At 37.5% G+C, this 17,341-nt stretch overlaps 2 protein-coding genes across 12 annotated transcripts in view; both read left to right on the top strand.

The window, feature by feature from the left end:
* On the top strand, positions 1-7,478 carry Girdin (protein girdin). 2 transcript variants are annotated; one of them, XM_076426169.1, is made up of 22 exons: positions 1-717; positions 797-885; positions 976-1,285; positions 1,370-1,483; positions 1,772-1,959; positions 2,046-2,306; positions 2,390-2,516; positions 2,593-2,719; positions 2,806-3,140; positions 3,785-4,066; positions 4,146-4,252; positions 4,334-4,525; positions 4,609-4,759; positions 4,860-5,042; positions 5,361-5,648; positions 5,717-5,917; positions 6,008-6,153; positions 6,223-6,315; positions 6,412-6,475; positions 6,560-6,665; positions 7,069-7,172; positions 7,245-7,478. In XM_076426169.1, the coding sequence occupies exons 1-22, from the start codon at positions 667-669 to the stop codon at positions 7,476-7,478; spliced, it is 3,753 nt and encodes a 1,250-aa protein (XP_076282284.1). In that variant the 5' UTR covers positions 1-666. The 2 variants fall into 2 exon arrangements, with proteins under 2 accessions (XP_076282284.1, XP_076282283.1); XM_076426168.1 differs by having other exon boundaries at positions 2-717; positions 7,063-7,172.
* The window catches only part of Nab (NGFI-A-binding protein homolog), a 26,919-nt gene continuing 17,003 nt past the window's right edge, over positions 7,426-17,341 (top strand). For 9 of the 10 annotated variants that reach the window (XR_013009151.1, XR_013009152.1, XR_013009153.1 and 6 more), the window contains exon 1: positions 12,576-12,864. Coding sequence is in view for 6 of the 10 variants with exons in the window: in XM_076426178.1 (XP_076282293.1) it covers positions 12,576-12,864 (289 nt within the window). In the remaining 4 variants the exon portion in view is untranslated. Of the gene's footprint in view, positions 7,567-12,575; positions 12,865-17,341 lie in introns of those variants that run through there. The other variant, XM_076426183.1, reaches the window with a different exon arrangement.

A 17,341-nucleotide genomic window follows, 5' to 3' on the forward strand; every position in this document is an offset into this window, starting at 1 on the left:
CACCGTGGTCCTTAGGTCCATGGCTTGCATCGTAAACTCCATTTCGCTTTATGCATTTGTGTATTGAAGTACTAGTACTAACTATAGTACTTACTGTACTTATGTTTCGATAGATGGTATCGTTTATACCGTTCGTGAAGTGAAACCTAAATATATTTGAACGTTTTGATTTGTTCCTTCTTTGTTGCGAAGTGGTCTTTAAATTTCAAAATGTTTTTGTAATTATACATATATAGTAAATACATTGTATATGAAACATATCTTTTGAATAAATTTCAAGAAACAGATCAAGCAAACTGCATTAAATAGTTATACATTCAAATAATCATTAGGAATCAATGAAGGGAGTTATCCTTATTAGGTACAATAAGTAGAGAGATAAAATAAAAAACCCAGATAAAATTAATTTCCACAATTTCTCGTATATTTTGTAATAATTTTGGCCATTGGAAGAGAAAACTATTCTATTGTCGAGTAGAGATGCAGTTTTTCGATTTATTCGAATTATTTGTGACAATGAATATTGTATTAGATAGGAAAGATAGGATATAATGAACAGATAATAGAATGGATTTTATCATGTGTGAAATTTAATGTTTTCACAATATGAATAAGGAGATCGTTTACTTGCCTGCTTGAGCAATTAGTATAAAAACATCTACAAGAATGACATCCACGGAAATCCATGATTTATTATCTGGTCCGCTGGTAACATGGGTAAGTGTTTATTTTTATAACTTATGTGTTTCAAAATACAAAGTACGTACATGTATACTTGATCATTTGTTTCGAATAGTTTGCCAGTTGCTTGGAGGATCCTAATTTATTAACTAGTTACGATGACTTGGTCGACGGTATGTTGTTACACAATGTATTTTTACAAATGTAAGTAAACAAGTGCATGGATTTCTTAAATTTTTATTTGCTCTTGAAAATCTAATATAATAAATCAATAATATCGTGTTACGGTTGCAGAGATCCAGAGCCATTACACGATGAAATTATCGCTTCGGAGGATAGTCCATTAATTCGTGCGAAAAATTTGAAAGTTATAGTGGATAATATAAAGCAGTTTTACGAAGAGGAACTGGGTCATTTAGTTTTAAGGGTACCGGATACAACAAACTTAGGGAAAGAACCAGAACTTTATGTTTCGGAAATGAAATTATTATTGCTGTTACTTCTTGGTTGCGCCGTGCAATGTCCTAATAAGGAGAAATTTATTACAAAAATAAAGGCATTGCACGTCGACACGCAACTCGCGATAGTGGAATGCATTAAACAAGTATGTTCTTTTAATCTAACATTCTAAGTCCAAGTATTTTTCGTGCAATCGCTTTCTTTAACAGCATTAATATTATGTTACTAGGTCACGGATTATCAAGATATCGTTCTTACTCAGGATGCGATGGAAAATGTAAATATGAGTAATTTATTTATGCAGATAAAAAAGTTGAAACAAGAGTTAGACGTGTATCGCCAGGTATGTTGCATAAATAGTAATTATAATAGGTGCGGATGTTTATGCAATTTTTAATTTTTTATAGACAAATTTGAAGAAAGTGGCCTGAAATCAAATCGTATTTTTAACGAGAACAGCCATTATATAGATCCGAAACAAATAAAAATCTTACTCGATTCTATCGAATTCTATATTATAGCATTTTTTTAACATTTTCATAAGCCGTAGATGCATCAAGATCCGCAGTCTAGTAATTAATATTATTGCAGTACAGTATTAATAACGTAGAAAAATATTGTTGAATAATAGAGATGCAGAGATACAGCTATAAATGAAAACGCAGAAAGAAATGATTCCTCTAATAGCGTAGAAGCGGAAGATATAAATAAAGTTCAGTTATCCAATCCTATAACTAAATCGGAACGTGAAGATAACCATCATTATGCAGTCGAGTTGGCTGATTGGAAATCCAAAGTTAGAAAACAACGACAAGAATTGTATGTTGACGTGTTTATCACTGGCATAGGATATGCTGTTGGTGTATTCTATTCTATTCTATTCTATTCTATTGTATTATTTTTAGGGAAGAGAAAACTGAAGCATTGTTAGAATGCAAAGAGGATCTTGAGTACCATAAACTGTTGGTGAACAAATTGAAGCAAGAGAATCATGATTTGATGCACGAAGCGCGCACAGCAAAATCTTACAGAGATGAATTAGACGCAGTAATTGAAAGAGCGGATCGTGCTGATAGATTAGAGCAGGAAGTAGTGAGATACAGAGAAAAACTTACCGATATCGAATTTTATAAAACTCGCATAGAAGAGTTAAGGGAAGATAACAGGTACTTTACATAATTCGTGTATTTGTAGCCTAATATGAAATTTGATATTACTAAAATTTCGTTTAAAAATTGATTTGTTACAGAGTTCTGATGGAGACCAGAGAAATGCTGGAAGATCAATTGAATTCATCGAGAAGAAGAGCAGACAAAGTGTTGGAACTTGAATCTGAAATAATTAAATATAAACAACTATTAAACGACATGGCATTGGTATATATATATAATTGATTAGTTCAAATTTCATGTATTACAGAATTCAATTAAAACTGAAAATTATGTCCCCTAGGAACGTGCAGCGGATAAAGAAAAGTATCAAGAACTTGTCGAAGAAAATACTCAATTGCATAAATTAACAAAAGCTGCAGCGAACGAAGCTGCATTAGCTGATTCCATAAGTGATTCTGACGAGCCAGGTAAAAAGAAATTACAGTTTTTTTAATATGAAAAAAGTTTACCTACTTTGTTTATATGCTTAATTTATATTTTTAATTTCATCTAGCGCACACTGATAATAGATTGTCCGAACAATTGACAAATAATGCTCAAACGCGAGCGTTAAAGTTAGAGCTAGAAAATCGACGATTACTTACCTTGATAGACTCTTTGAAAGAAAATTCGTTTCATGAAAACTCTTCTCGAGTTTTGGAGCTGGAAAAAGAGAAAAAGAAACAGTCTTTAAAAATTGAATCATTGAACGACAATAGTGAAAGGCTTACCCAACAAAATGCAGATCTAGAATTGGTGTGGAAGCAGGCGCTTGAGGAAAACAAGAAACTACAAAGTTCATTAAAAAGTCAAAGAACATTGTCTGAGAAACAACAACAAGAGTTTCAAGTACGTTGTTCACATAGAAAAGTTGTGTGTTCACTTGTATGCACAGGGTGTTTCAAAATTATATGTCGTGACTACTCTAACGTGATTCTCCATCTCTGGATCGGTGGAGATTCACGATGGAGAATCACGCTAGGGGGTAGTCACGGCATATAATTTTGAAACACCCTGCACACGACAAATATTCTACATGTTTATCTATATGTATTAACTTAGCGCTTGGCACTGTTTTTTAGTCACTTTTCTATACATGATGTCCCGTAATTGATGGTACAAATTTGGACCAGGTCGATTCTATGGCTATATTAAAGAATATCAAGAGTAATGAAATTGTGTGTGGGAGGCTTCGTTTTCAAGAAAATTAAATTTAACCCTTCCGGTCACGAATTATTTATTCCTGGAGATAATTCCTACATTATCAAGGAAATGTCTGCTAGACTGATATTTAAATATAATTTTCTTGAAAACGAAGCCTCCCACACAATTTCGTCATTCTTGATTTTCGTCTTATTTCCAGCCATAGAATCGACCTGACCTAATTTGTACCATGAATTATGGGACACTCTGTATAATAAGTCGACATAATTCGACACAAGTCACAGAAAAGTCATCGTTCTAATTTATAATTATACACTTTTTAATTCTAGATTCAACACGCAAAGATGATAGAATTAGAAAAAAGTTGTGATACAGCGGTGAAAGAAAAACAGCGAGTCCAATCTTTATTGGAAAGTGTACAAAGGCGTGCAGATGATTTGGAACGGTCCTTAGAACTCGCCAATCAGAAAGCAGAAGAGCTAAAGATTATGGAGAATAACATAAAAGAAGTTAGCACCAAGTGTCTTGATTTTGAATCAAAACTTGTAACACTGGAGAAAGAGAAAGACACAGCGCAACGTGATATTTATCGATACAGAGAAACAATAGAGGTTTGAATACTAATATTCTGGTGAACATATGAAATATCCTATTTAGCTTATTGGCTAATTCTATATAAATAAATTGTAGGAAAAAGATGTTGCATTGGACAAAGCAGCAAATAGTATTGAACTTTTAGAAAAGAAAGTGACGCAGCTTGAGCAAGAACTACATGATCATATTGTACAAATTTCAAGGTACATATGCAGTATTAAATTCGAGATATGTTTAACAATCTATGTGAAGAATGTTTGTTGCAAAATTATTTATTCTGGCAGATTGCAGGAAATTGAAAGATCTAGCAAGGAATTGGATTCGCGAGCGGCTATCGATAGGGAGACATTGGAGATTTTACAATCTAATTTGGTAGCTGAAAAATTGAATTCTCAGCAATTATATACAGTTTTGGAGAAACTTGGGCTCACCGATAATGTTCTATTGTCGCTTCCACTGGACGCTATCATTCAAAAGTAATTTAATTCGTAAATAATTCACAATTAATAGAATTACAAGTATTATCGTATTCGTATTAATTACGATTTAATTATTACAGGATTGCACAAATTCCAGAAGTTGTTGATTACGTTCAACAGACAAATAATGTTTATTCGTGTGTGAACTCGGTCTCTGAATCTACAGCTCCTGAAACCAATGAGACAATTAGTTTGCACAACACATTAGAGGCGACTGTGGAGTCACTGAAGGTACATACTTCGGTAACTGTAATTTATGCAGTAAATATAAGCGAATAAGAGAATATATTTTTAGAATATAATTCTTTCTACTCTCTCAACATTGTTACAGAAGGAACAAGAACATTTGCATATGAAATTAGTTAGCACGCAGACAGCATCGGAGAGTCTTTTGTCCGACAATGCAAAGCTCCAAGTTCAAATGACAACGTTACAATCTCAAAATAATTCCTTAACAGCACAGCATACTGCTTTGCAGCTTGCAAATTCACAACTAGCTGCTGAAAAAGACGAGGTAAGTTATAGAATTTTCACAATTATTCATACCTTTTTTCTTTTCAATTTTTAAAAGCACATTAACAATTCGTATTCTGTGAATATAATAACAGTGCGTGAGAGAATTAAGCCTCTGTCACATATTGCTTATAGCTGTTGCTTAAAGAAATAGCATAATACAAACTAATATTAGCGAATCTTTCCGAACCCACCCGACAAAGTCGAGTCAGTCGCGAGCAGCCCGAAACGCTCGGGCCGCCCGATGCAGCCCGATGTGTCGGCCCTGGGCGGCCCGCACTCCGCATATACCTAATATATGTCTGTTTTTTTAATTTAGTTGTTGAAAGAACGCGTGGCTCAGCACCAGACGCATATGCAACTCCTTCACGATCAGGATACCTTGCAATCTTTACACGAACAATTAAATAATGAGTATGAAAATTTGTTTCACGAGCATGACGCTTTAAAATCGAATTTACGAGACGTAAAGAATGAGATTAGAACATTACGCGAGTCTTACGAAGGTGTAGAAGGAAAAAATAAAGCACTTCAAGCGGAAAAGGAGTTGTTAGTAAATAACGCGAAGAGTTTGAACAACCTAAGAGGAGAACATTCGAAATTAAAGGTAGAAAATATTATTGTATCTATAGAAATAATTTATTTGATCAGTTTATTAATATATTACGATTCCAGGATGACTTTAGAAATTTGTACACAGCTACAGAAAAATTGAAAATCGAGTATAGGAATTTGCAAGAAGATTACCGAAAAAATAAGATCGAAACGAATCGATTGAGTCTGAAATTGACAGAATTGCAAGGAGAGCTTAGCAGTAGGGACGAAAGGTGCTCCAACCTGGAACTTCAATTTAACAAACTCAATAAATGTTGCGAAGTAAGATTAAATTTTTTCTTTTTAACAATTAGAATATTTACACTTGTATTGAAATTTACTAGCATCTTAGTCTGTATATTTTCTTCTTAGATGCTGTTACATATGAACGCTGGATTAGACAAAGACAAGCGTTCATTAATGGATCACATTAGTTTATTATTTACTCAGTACCACGAGCTTTTGACTCGATCTCTCGAAGATAAAGAACAGTATCATATGGAAGAGAAGATGTACACGTTGGTATTTAGTATAACGAACTTTAATTCAATTCAATGAAGTAGATGTAATTACTGGATTTTTTATAGGGACAAAGTGAATCACTTGTACAGACAGAAGGAAAAATTAGAAGATAAGATCATGGAACATTACAGAAAATTAGAAAGCTGTACTCCAAAGAAGTAAGTGGCGTGTTCGTAGGTAGATACAAGTATGTACATATGTATATCGCGTTTCATAATACTAATACTAATGTATTTTCATTTATTTTTACGAAGGAAAGGATTCGGAGCCAATTTGGTGAGAAGAGTCAGAAAAGCTGGGTCAGAACTGCTTAGCAAGGTAAATCATTCAAACAAGTACAGACATACGTGCATAGATAGAAAAATTCACATTTTTAACTTAAATTTTATTCGTGTGATCTAGAATCGGCGATCTTGGGCAGAAGACTCGAAGAATTCAGAAGGGAAAACATATGAATCGGAATCTGGAGGAAATGATTCAGATGCTAGTACGGAAGATCATTTAGCTGGTAAATCCCCTAATAAATTAAAATAATTTTTATAAAACAATTACTTGACAGAAACAATCAATCATTTTCTATCTGATTCTCTCTCTCTTTCTCTCTCTCTCTCTCTCTCTCTCTCTCTCTCTCTCTCTCTCTCTCCTACCTGACTTGACTCGTCATTAGACAGCAGGTTTTGTTGCATTATTCTATTTCAATTGAAAACAGTGGAAAGACTAGACAGATTAGGGGACATTGATGTGCAATTTTCAATTTTTTTAAATTAAAAGAAGAAAAAAAAATGACTAAGCGGCTCAGCTGTGTCTTGCAATTGATGCAGAAATTTCGATTTCGTATAAAGATCCGCGGTCTACTCATCATAAATCATGTATAGTGTATAGTATATAATTTGTAACTTTTCAAGGATCAGCTTGCAGGAGTCTTGGATCAGACGCATTGTCTCTTGGTCATCCAGGGACAAGAAGAACTGTGTACTATACCGATGACTCCCCTCCTCCATCGACTACTGCGCCAGTATGTACTATTTCAAGATTATAAGAAAAAAACATTATAAGAATAAACTAATCAGTTTATAAACGATTACAGGAGCAAAACGACGACAGACGTTCAGTATTGATGGACGAGTCCCCGAGACCAGAAGTACAAGTAGAACCCCGCCCAGTGCTTATATATAATAAGGTTTCAGCAGTGATAAACGAATCAAAAAATATGAATAGCGAAATGAAAGAAGTAGGGCAAGAGGAAACGATTATGGATCCTCCCATTGATAAAGAACAAAAAGCAGGGAGTCCTGTGTGGTACGAATATGGTTGTGTATAATTTTACGTTATTTTCTATGCATTCGATGGATTACTACATCATATTTCCTACCATATTGGAATCCATCTTACTCACCAAATTCCCGAAGGTAATTATAATTTGAATTAAGCATTTCGAGATATTTCCATATTTTTACGCGTCGGTAATATTTTCAGATGTAGTATCTATTTTTTTGTTCGATATTTTTGTATCGTCAGTCTTCTTTTGGTGTATTTAAATCAATGTGCATTTATCAGCGATTTTAAGACGATTCAAAGGCATTACGTAGTCTTATGTAATAATGTAATAATACGGTAATAACTAAGAACATTCTTTTCCAAGTAAAGCGTAACACTTAACGTGTAGTATCGAGAGAGCGTGGCCGCCTAAATATTATTTAACCCGTTTCTTCGGCGTAAACTGTTCAAATAAAATGAGCGCAACGCCTAATCGTTTTATCGATTATCGATTTTATAAAATATGAATAATGAAATAATAATTAAATTAAACAAACGAAAAACGGAAGACATGCGTGTACTCAATCATGCTACGACAACCTGCTTTCCGTAAACGGGTTTCCTTATCGTGTAAAAATCATTTTCTCGAATAGCGATCCTATAAAAAATCGGGATCTATTCAAGAATGATGCACCCTGTCAAAATCTCACGGTCCCAGCCCTACGACGGAGCACCGTCGCGTCGTCGAGAAAATACACCTCGAGCACCTCGCAATTTTTTATTATTTTCCTACGGTCGGACGAAGCAGCAGCTTCTGACCAAAAAAAACTGTCCACCGCCTGCTCCGAACCCTTTACGATTTACTTCTCAGGCTTCGAAAATTTGCATGCGCCGCGTATTCAACGACTTGTATCGTCGCTTCACAGGTCGGATGCGACCATAATTTTTTTTTTCTTTCCGGCGCGGCGTCATTGTTGTAAGCAAAGCCGACCATTAGGTGCGGCGACGCGTATACCGGTAATGCTAATTAACGAACTCTCATTAGACTCGTTTCCAGGATTGCAGAGGTGCGGGCTACGCACCTTCCCATTTCTCGATAATGCATGCGATGGGCTTTTTCAGTAGTGTCGAAAGCGCTAGATAAAAGATCAATCTAAATCTAGGCCGTAATCGCCCTGAAAAGTCCTATTTTTGCGGTTACGAGGCGTAATTTCCATTATTCGGAAGCATAAAGCTGCGCATGTAGCTGTTTGCATAAACGTAAAAATAGGACTTTTGAGGGCGATTTTGAGGGCCTAGATTGATCTTCGGGGAAAACCCCATCTTTGCATTATACTATTATACATACATACATGTGTATGTAGAGAAATGAGTGAAGGCGCGTATCCCGCATCCTTGCAATCCTAGAAACGCGTCTACCCCTTTTAATGTAAACACCAATTTCAATTGAATTCCGTACATTTGATGCGAAACCTGGAATTTTTTTGTCAAGACTAACGAACGCCTGGTCTATCTTTCCTAACCGACTCCTCGACGCGACGATGTCGCCGAGAACGAGGGCGGAACAAAAAATTCTGCCCACTACCTAGCAAAACCGCACTTTCCCAGGTTTTTCCGTACGCTCAAGTAAAAATGTGTCTCTCTATTTCTGCCATCGCGGAAAAGATAGAGCGGCACGGAGGAGTGAGAAAACGGCAGGGAGCAGGAGCGCCGCGGCGGTAACAGTAGGGGGTGCGGATAGATGTAAAAATAGGACCGGCAGAATGCAAGACTGTAGCGACGTAAAAACCAGCATGCTGTGGATCAGCAAAAGAAAAAGTAGGATACAGCAAGAGTGCCAGGGAGGGTGGCAGCAAGAAAATAAACTGTAGATAGGAATTTTTCAAATGTTCCGGGGCACGAGGGTTGAGTAACTCGCAAAAATATTGACGGTTCGTCAGTCCGACGGAGGGGTAAAGAGGTCTACAGTCTACAATCTTTCCGAGGGGTGCATACGATGGCGCCGGGGAGGGCTGGGGAGGGAAGTGGAGGGGAAGGGGTAGGTTTTTGTAAGGCGTCTTCCTTCTCTCTTACCACCACTCGCCACCACTCATGCTTCGCGGAGACGGCGAAGATGGTAGGGATGGTTGGAGCACAGTTTTTACATCGGCATCAAGGGCTAAGGTGGGGCATGTATGTATGTTCTACATACACAGCCAGCATGTAGGTATATGTACCTATGTACCTATGTATGTACCTATGTACAGAAAATGATAAAGCTGACAAGGAGGGTAACTTATGTCACAACTTTTCTATGCTGAAATCATTTCTCTTATTTTGCATCAGTATTCCGGCAGTTTTTCGTGTAATCATAGTGGAAGTATCTACTTGTCAAAAATTCGCCTTTGATTCTATTTGACGAGGAAGTCGGGAAGTGCGCAATGTGTGTGTGAGCCACGAAAGTATTTCAACGCACTTTAAAACAGTATAACTTTTTTGTAAATTGTACCAAACGACTTGTGAAGCATTGGTTTACTAAATGATCTGCAAAAAATATTTTCTATTGTAAATTACAATTTACAAGGTTGCATGCAAAAATAAAAAAAGCATTTTTTAAAACCTTTTTATTTGGGCTCTTAATGAAAATTTAAAATACATATATGTATGTTAGTTCTATGAATGCTGAAAATTTCATCAAAATCGATTAACATACCCAAGAAGAGCCACGAGTGGTTAAATCTGATGAAAATCACATAGTTTCTCGCAACTTTTGGTCAGTCCACAGATTCTTATCGCATCTTTCGATGCTTGTCGTTGGTTTTTTTTCTGCGTCAACCGATTTCGATGAAATTTTTTTCCGCATGTGTATAACTAACATACATCTACAAAACACATATTTTAAATTTTCATTACGGGCCCTAATAAAAAAAGTTATAAATGCGCGAATGCGTGTGAACGAATCCGTAGACATAGACGCTAGACGCTAACGTAAATAAGAGCCGCGCGGTCGAAAACGCGCGGATTCTCATCGTCAATCGTTGATTGAAAAAAGAAATCATCGAAAAAAAGGAACAAAAAAGCACGTAAACAGAGTTTGTATTATAGACCAAATGACAATACACCTAAACCCAGTTTACATTTTTTTCAGTATTCAAACATATGTATACATATGTATGTAGTTTTGGGTCTGTATTTTATTTCGGAATTTCAGCAGTTAATCATTAATCAATTATCCGATTGACGATTACAATTGAAAGGAATGTAATCGTTAATCGCAATTAACGACTACAGTAGAAATTTAACCGTTATTCCCAATTAACGATTAATAAGTATTTAATCGTTAACCGGAATTTTTTAACGATTAATAAGTATTTCATCGTTAATCGCAATTTTAACGACTAAACCAGGGGATTAATTGTTAATTGAGATTAACGATTCAAGTAGAAATTTATTCGTCAATCGTTGATTAAATTTTTGCCCAACCCAAGTGATCGTTCGTCTCAAGTGATATACATACATACGTCAAGTAAACGTTCAAATACTTCATCGTGTTTAATTTTATTGTGTTTTATATGTATATGAGAATACAATACATATATGTATACATACTATACTACATATAGTATAAGTACATATAATATGTCAAAAGAAAATTTTTTATATTTTTAACGATTTTTTTCCAAGTTAAAAAATGTTCGTACCATAATATCTCTATTTTTCCCATCTTCTGCAATGTTTCAGCTTTCATTTAAAAAAGAAGTCATCGCTCTATCTCGTTTCTATCGAAAGTTCTTTGATTTTGGCACAGATTTCATCGGATTTTTTGCGTTACAGAAATTTTTCTATGTATAATAGAAAGATATCTAATTAAAATCAATTTCAAACTTGATTTAATTTTTGTACGTACCTGAAGCGGAAATCGAAATCGAACGAATTCTACGAACGTATCCTTACTAAGTAAATAAAGCAATCTTTTGCTTTTGCAACTACACACTATAGCGTCGGATTATCTATGAGAGTGGCTGTATATTGGGTTGGCAAATAAGTTCGTTCGGATTTGTGATTTGTTCCGCTCTAAAAAACCGAACGAACTTATTTGCCAGCCCAATATTATGTATCGCGAATGCAATGTAGCAGGTTCAGAATTTTTCCAGTGTTAATCCGAAAGGTTTGTTAAGGGTTGAAAGAGAAATTGGTGGTTGTTTATCGCGGGCCAGGGAATAATCGGGCGAATCGAGGATTTACGTAGCGCGGTTAACACGGTAATGCCCATCAGTTATTCATCTTTCTGATGGAGATGGAGGGAGGAATCGTGCGGAAAGGGGTGGGAGATATATCCGCACCTGAACGTGAACGCGAACGTGGAAGAGGAGGGGGAGAATATTGCACGTTGTGTGGTCGAGTGGTAGGGGCATGGCACCATGGCAGAGCCACGCAGTGGCAGTGGAAATAGAGTGGAATCATTCGACGGCCGGCAATGCGCGCCGCGTCATCGTTGCGAGTGCCACGCTGTCGCATTTCCAAGTATCAACACTATTTTTCGTTAACTCTATCCTTTCGTTCATCGATCGGCGCGTCTCGAACGCACACAGAACTTTTACGGGAAATGTTCACGGCGTTTCCCTCGAAGACATCGGCTTAAATGCTTGCCTAGGATACGTGTACATACTTATTTTACTTTCGAAATTAGAGTTTTCATGATCGTTTCACTTAGTTGCATGTCCTTTGTCCGTTAACATCTCATACAGGCGACGAAACTGTCCGCTTCCGTCCACTAGATTAGTTAATTTTATGCATCATAGGAAATTCATATTCAAAAAATATATTCGAATTAGCCTTTCATTTCGCGATCCTGATCCTCTTTGATCCCATTTTGTTCGCGTGTCCTTCGATCATGACGATCGATTATTCGCGTTTTGAATCGGTTCGAATTTATTGAAAGGTGATGTAAAGGGGAGGGGGGAGGGTTTGATGTGCGGTCGAGTTGTTAAATGCAGATATGTACCTTTCGATGAATCAAACAAGTACTGTTGTTCCCCGAGTGTCGTGAGTGCGGTAAACATTAGGGTGACAGCGGGGTGACGACCTTGGTGTCTTCCTCTGCCCAGCTGAGAAGAGGAACGGGAACGGGAACGGGAACAGAGGAAGAGGAAGAGGAAGAGGAAGAGCTGGAGAGTCGACGATGGAGAGTCGCGTGGAGGAGACGAACGCACCATCGACGGTGACCACGACCAGAACCATCGGGACACCGTCTCCGGTAGCAACGGTGACCATCAACGCTGTCCCTACCCCTGGTCCCCTGACTTCCCTAGCTTCCGTCACCTCCTGCTCCATTCAGAATCCCGTGGTCGTGGTCGCCAGCCCTCCGACCAAACACCAACAATCCGCTCCCGGATTGTCCACTGTACCCGCCGTCAACGCTGTCAACGCAGCTCTCCCGAAAATACTTGGCAGAAACACCAACGGCACGCGTAAGTCGCTCTCATTCACTCGCTCTCACTCTCTCGTATTCCTGTCCTGTGTGTCAAAGCTGGGGGTACGTTTCACACGAAAAGTATTCGAAATAGTCATTGAAGCACGCGGTGACTCACAGAGATTCGAATTTTTTCGATATGTTAAAACATCTTTTGAGAGAATTGCAATTAGAGAAAATACATTACAGATTACTTTTTACAACTTCTTTATCCGAAGCTGTATCGAAGATTTGAAAACTGCATTTGGCAAACATGTGTCAGTTATACATACAATAATATTATACATGTAATATAGACTGCGGATCTTTATACACATTTTTATGAAAAATTAAGATAAGAAAGTCATTAGGGGATGAAAGCAATTTTTCGTTTACTTCTGCTTCCCACAATCATCGATACAGAATATTTTTATTTTGCATAAACGCGTCCGCAGTCTGATTTTCCACCCGAATTGCAACAAACTGAAGTAAGGTAGAAAAGTTTTCTTCGTTAATACGTTTAATAGGTCGAAAATAATATGTACACAACACAGTATTCTTAAATTCTTCTAATGTTTTTACCGTTTTGAACGACTCCTTCTCATATTTTTGTCATAATTCTAAAAAACTTGTAACTTCTCAAAAAAATCCGAGTCGCACTGTATCGAGATCACTGTACGTTCATTTAAGGGGGCAGTCTTATGCAAACGCTGCAAGATTTAACAATTTTCATGAATTTTTTTCAAAGTAATGCTACATCTTGCGTGTTTCTAGGAGAATGCAAATAAACATAAAAGAAATTTGTCGATTCTTAAATGATTTTGCAATCTGTCGGTTGATCGTTACGTAACACACGTAATAACTTCATGTATGTATGAGAATACCATATTCTGTGTGATAGTGACCAGTTTTCACACCATTTTCTTCCTTTCTTTTTTATTTTCTCGCTTTTCGCCTGTATGATTGAAGACAGGATATAATAGAGATTGTAACGGAATAAGCCTAAAAGTTTGTTGTTCCTTTTTCAAGAAAACGACAAATGGACTTTGATTCTTTCCATTTTTCTGATCTTCTCATATTTGTTTCTCTCACTTTGCTATATCTTTTACTGTATCTTTCGAGTCGTATACATAGTTTTCCAGTTGTATGAACTACAAATTGTATTTTCTCAAGTGTTTCTGGAATAAATTGCATTCTTACAAGTTATATGCAGACTTTTTAAATTCCAGTCTTCAATTATTATACAGGGTTTTCCTAACATTTCCTTAACATTTTTTCCTCTGCAAAAATATCGTCCGCGGGTTTGTTTAGGCGTTATTAACGGAAAACACGCACCAATCACAGCGCGATCTAGACGCGAGTTGGCACAGTCGGCCAATCGACAGTTGAGTAACTCCTTCTTCGCTCCCCCTGCTCCCTTTTAAATTGGATAAACTGTTTTATTGTTGCGACTTGTGCCTTTGGTATTTTTCGAAAAATTTGCCGCCCTTGGATTTTGCAGCCCTGAGTTACAGCCGCTATGCACTCATCGTCAGTAAAATAAGTCTCCGTGCACCCTTTAAAGCAGAATAACTTTTTTATAATTATGTATACCAAATCAGCTGATGTTTTGTAAGCAATTAGAAGCATTGGTTTACCGAATGATGTGCAAAAAATATTTTCTACTGTAAATTACAATTTACAAGGTTGCATGTAAAAATAAAAATAAAAAAAGGCACTTTTTAAAACCTTTTTATTTGGGCCTTTATAAAAAAATTTAAAATATATGTTTTGTAGATCTATGGTAGTTATACACACCTGCTGAAAATTTCATCGAAATCTATTGACATACACACGAGCTACAAGCGGTTAAAATACGAGCGGTGAAAATCGTAGTTTTACACTTTACACGACTTCTGATCGGTTTCTGTTTGATATCCACGGAATCGTACATATCTTTCGATGCGTGTCGTTTTTTCCTGCGTCAACCGATTTCGATGAAATTTTCAGCAGGTGTGTAACACTACTACATATACATAGATTTACGAAACATGTGAATTTTAAATTTTTATTAAGGGCCCAAATATAATAATAAGGGCCAATAGAAAATATTTTTTGCACATCATTCAATCGGTATACCAATGCTTCTAATTGCTTACAATACATCACAGGTCACACACATTTGGTATAATTATAAAAAAGCTATTCCGTTTTAAAGGGTGTACGGAAAGACTTGTTTTACCGAGTGTAGCCCCCGCCCCTTAATCCGCCATTGGTACCATCGATAAATCTATTGCAAATCAATTGTGTTTACGATTCGACGATCATTTGTAGACACTAGCGAATGCGATCTGTTTTTGCAAATGTCCGTGCGATTGGTCATGCAACGCGAAGTATGATAAATCGCATCATTTGTGGACCATTTGATGTTAGTGGATGAACTTCGCGTGGTTAAAACACAAAAGAACGTCGAAAGAAGATCAAATACGTGTCCATAGAATGCAGGGACGGAAGGATACGGGAAAGAATAGAGGGGTGATGAGAGGAATAGAAAGATAGGAAGGGATAGAGTGGAAAAAGGAGGGAGGGAGAGAGAGAGAGAGAAAGGGAGTGGATGGGCTTTGTCTACTCGCAATAGGAGGAGGAGGAGGCATGAGTCAGAGGGAACGGGCAAAAAGCGGCGCGCCGCGCAAAAAGACGGTTTTTCTTCCGCCATCGACGAGCAACTATTGCGAGAACCGTTTTTGTCAGTTTCTTACGAGACGAACACAAGCATCGCTGGTATATATGGCCGTATACAAGCAACGTACAGTTGACCAGAGAGCAGAGTAACGGTAAAAAAAACCGACGGTTCGCGGTTTTGCCCTGTGTTTCTCCGAAAGTTGAAATTGCGAGAGAGGATATCGCTCGGAGATGCCGCGCCGCGCCAGTCGGTCCACGCTGCAAATGGCTGCTTCGCCCTTTTTCCCTTCCGTTTTCATATCCTCTATCTCCGTCCGTTCCCTCCCCCCTCATCTCTATCCTTCTTCATCTTCTTTTTCCTTGATTCAGCCTTTTTGCCGGAGCCGCGCGTGACGAAACGATTGCGCGCGGACACAAATGCGAACGCGAACTCGTCGTACGCACGTGGAAATTGCTTGGTAATCTCTGGACGAATTAGAGTTAGCGAAAGAGCCGATCCGATCGTTCGACAAATAATTCTCTCTTTCTCTTGTTTCTTCTCATACTTCCGTTTCTTCGTTTCTTCCGCCGCGCCGCGCCGCGCCGAGCGAATTAATGTTTCGTGACGTTCGAGGAACTCGGTCGACAAACTATCTCCTCGCGCTTCTTCCGATTTTTCGTCGAACAACGGGAACACCGTTTGGAAAATATGCTCGCGCTTTTCGGCCTGGAGGGAAGAGAATCATTTTCGCGTTACTCTGCTTCGCCGAGATTCGAGAAGCAAAGTGTCTCGGCTTGTTCGCTTCGCCGAGAATTAGTATGCCAGCCGACGCGACGCGACGCGACGCGCGACGGCCTATGTATTCGAAACACCAGCATAATTCGGTGTGCCATAAATTTGAGCTCGAACGCGAGTAAAAACCGTCGCTTGCTCGCTTCGCTGCTATGCAACCCGACAAAAAATGTAGATGTTTTTACGGCAAGTTTGCTGGATTCCCGCGCTTACTTAGAACTTATCGAGCCAAGAGTCCCTTTTTTCTCGTTCTTTTTCCCCCGTGGTCCTTCTCTCGCTCGCGGAACCATGTCCGCCCCGGCCTCTTTTCCTCACAAAATGTTCCATTCTTTCGTCGTCGCGGTACCATTAAATGCCAGACATTAGGAAATTAATTCGAATTGGGGAATACATTATTTTCAACTTCCTCGATGAAGAAAACTTCTTTCATTCGTATAAGAAAAGTGCACGCAACTTAAAATATATGTATGTATTTCTAAAACCAAGTATAATATAATGAATATACATATGTATAAATTGTGTGATGTACCTTGTAACTAATGTACACGAGAATTAACAAATTATTTTACATTTCCAAGTTCTCGATTAGATTTTCAACGATCTATTAATTCACTACTAAATGAATAAACGAAATTGGTTAGAAACCATTTACATTTCCTTCGAAAAGAATTCTGTATGGACTTGTTTCGCTTGCGTGGATCACGGTCTACACTTCTACACTTCATTTTTTCAATTCTCACGTTATCTGCAGAAAAACATAGCATAAAAAAGGCTAATGAATTGATTCGATTATAAGTAAGCGAAATGTAAACTGCTTCATTATAATACGTCGCATAAAATTTTGTTTTGTAGCACAATGTATTTTTGCCTCTTATTACATGACTTGTTTACATCATCCAACGAAACTCCAACTCCAGCTAGATCAGCTTACAATTAGATTATTTTGCTGGTGGTGGTGGTTCGACTGGACATTTTTTTAGCTGAAGAAACATTATTTATGTCCGATTTTAGAATGCGACTCTTGTAAAACGTTTCGATTACGAAATGCTGTTACAGTCTACGA

This window comes from Lasioglossum baleicum, chromosome 6, assembly GCF_051020765.1.
Source record: "Lasioglossum baleicum chromosome 6, iyLasBale1, whole genome shotgun sequence".
Taxonomy (NCBI): domain Eukaryota; kingdom Metazoa; phylum Arthropoda; class Insecta; order Hymenoptera; family Halictidae; genus Lasioglossum; species Lasioglossum baleicum.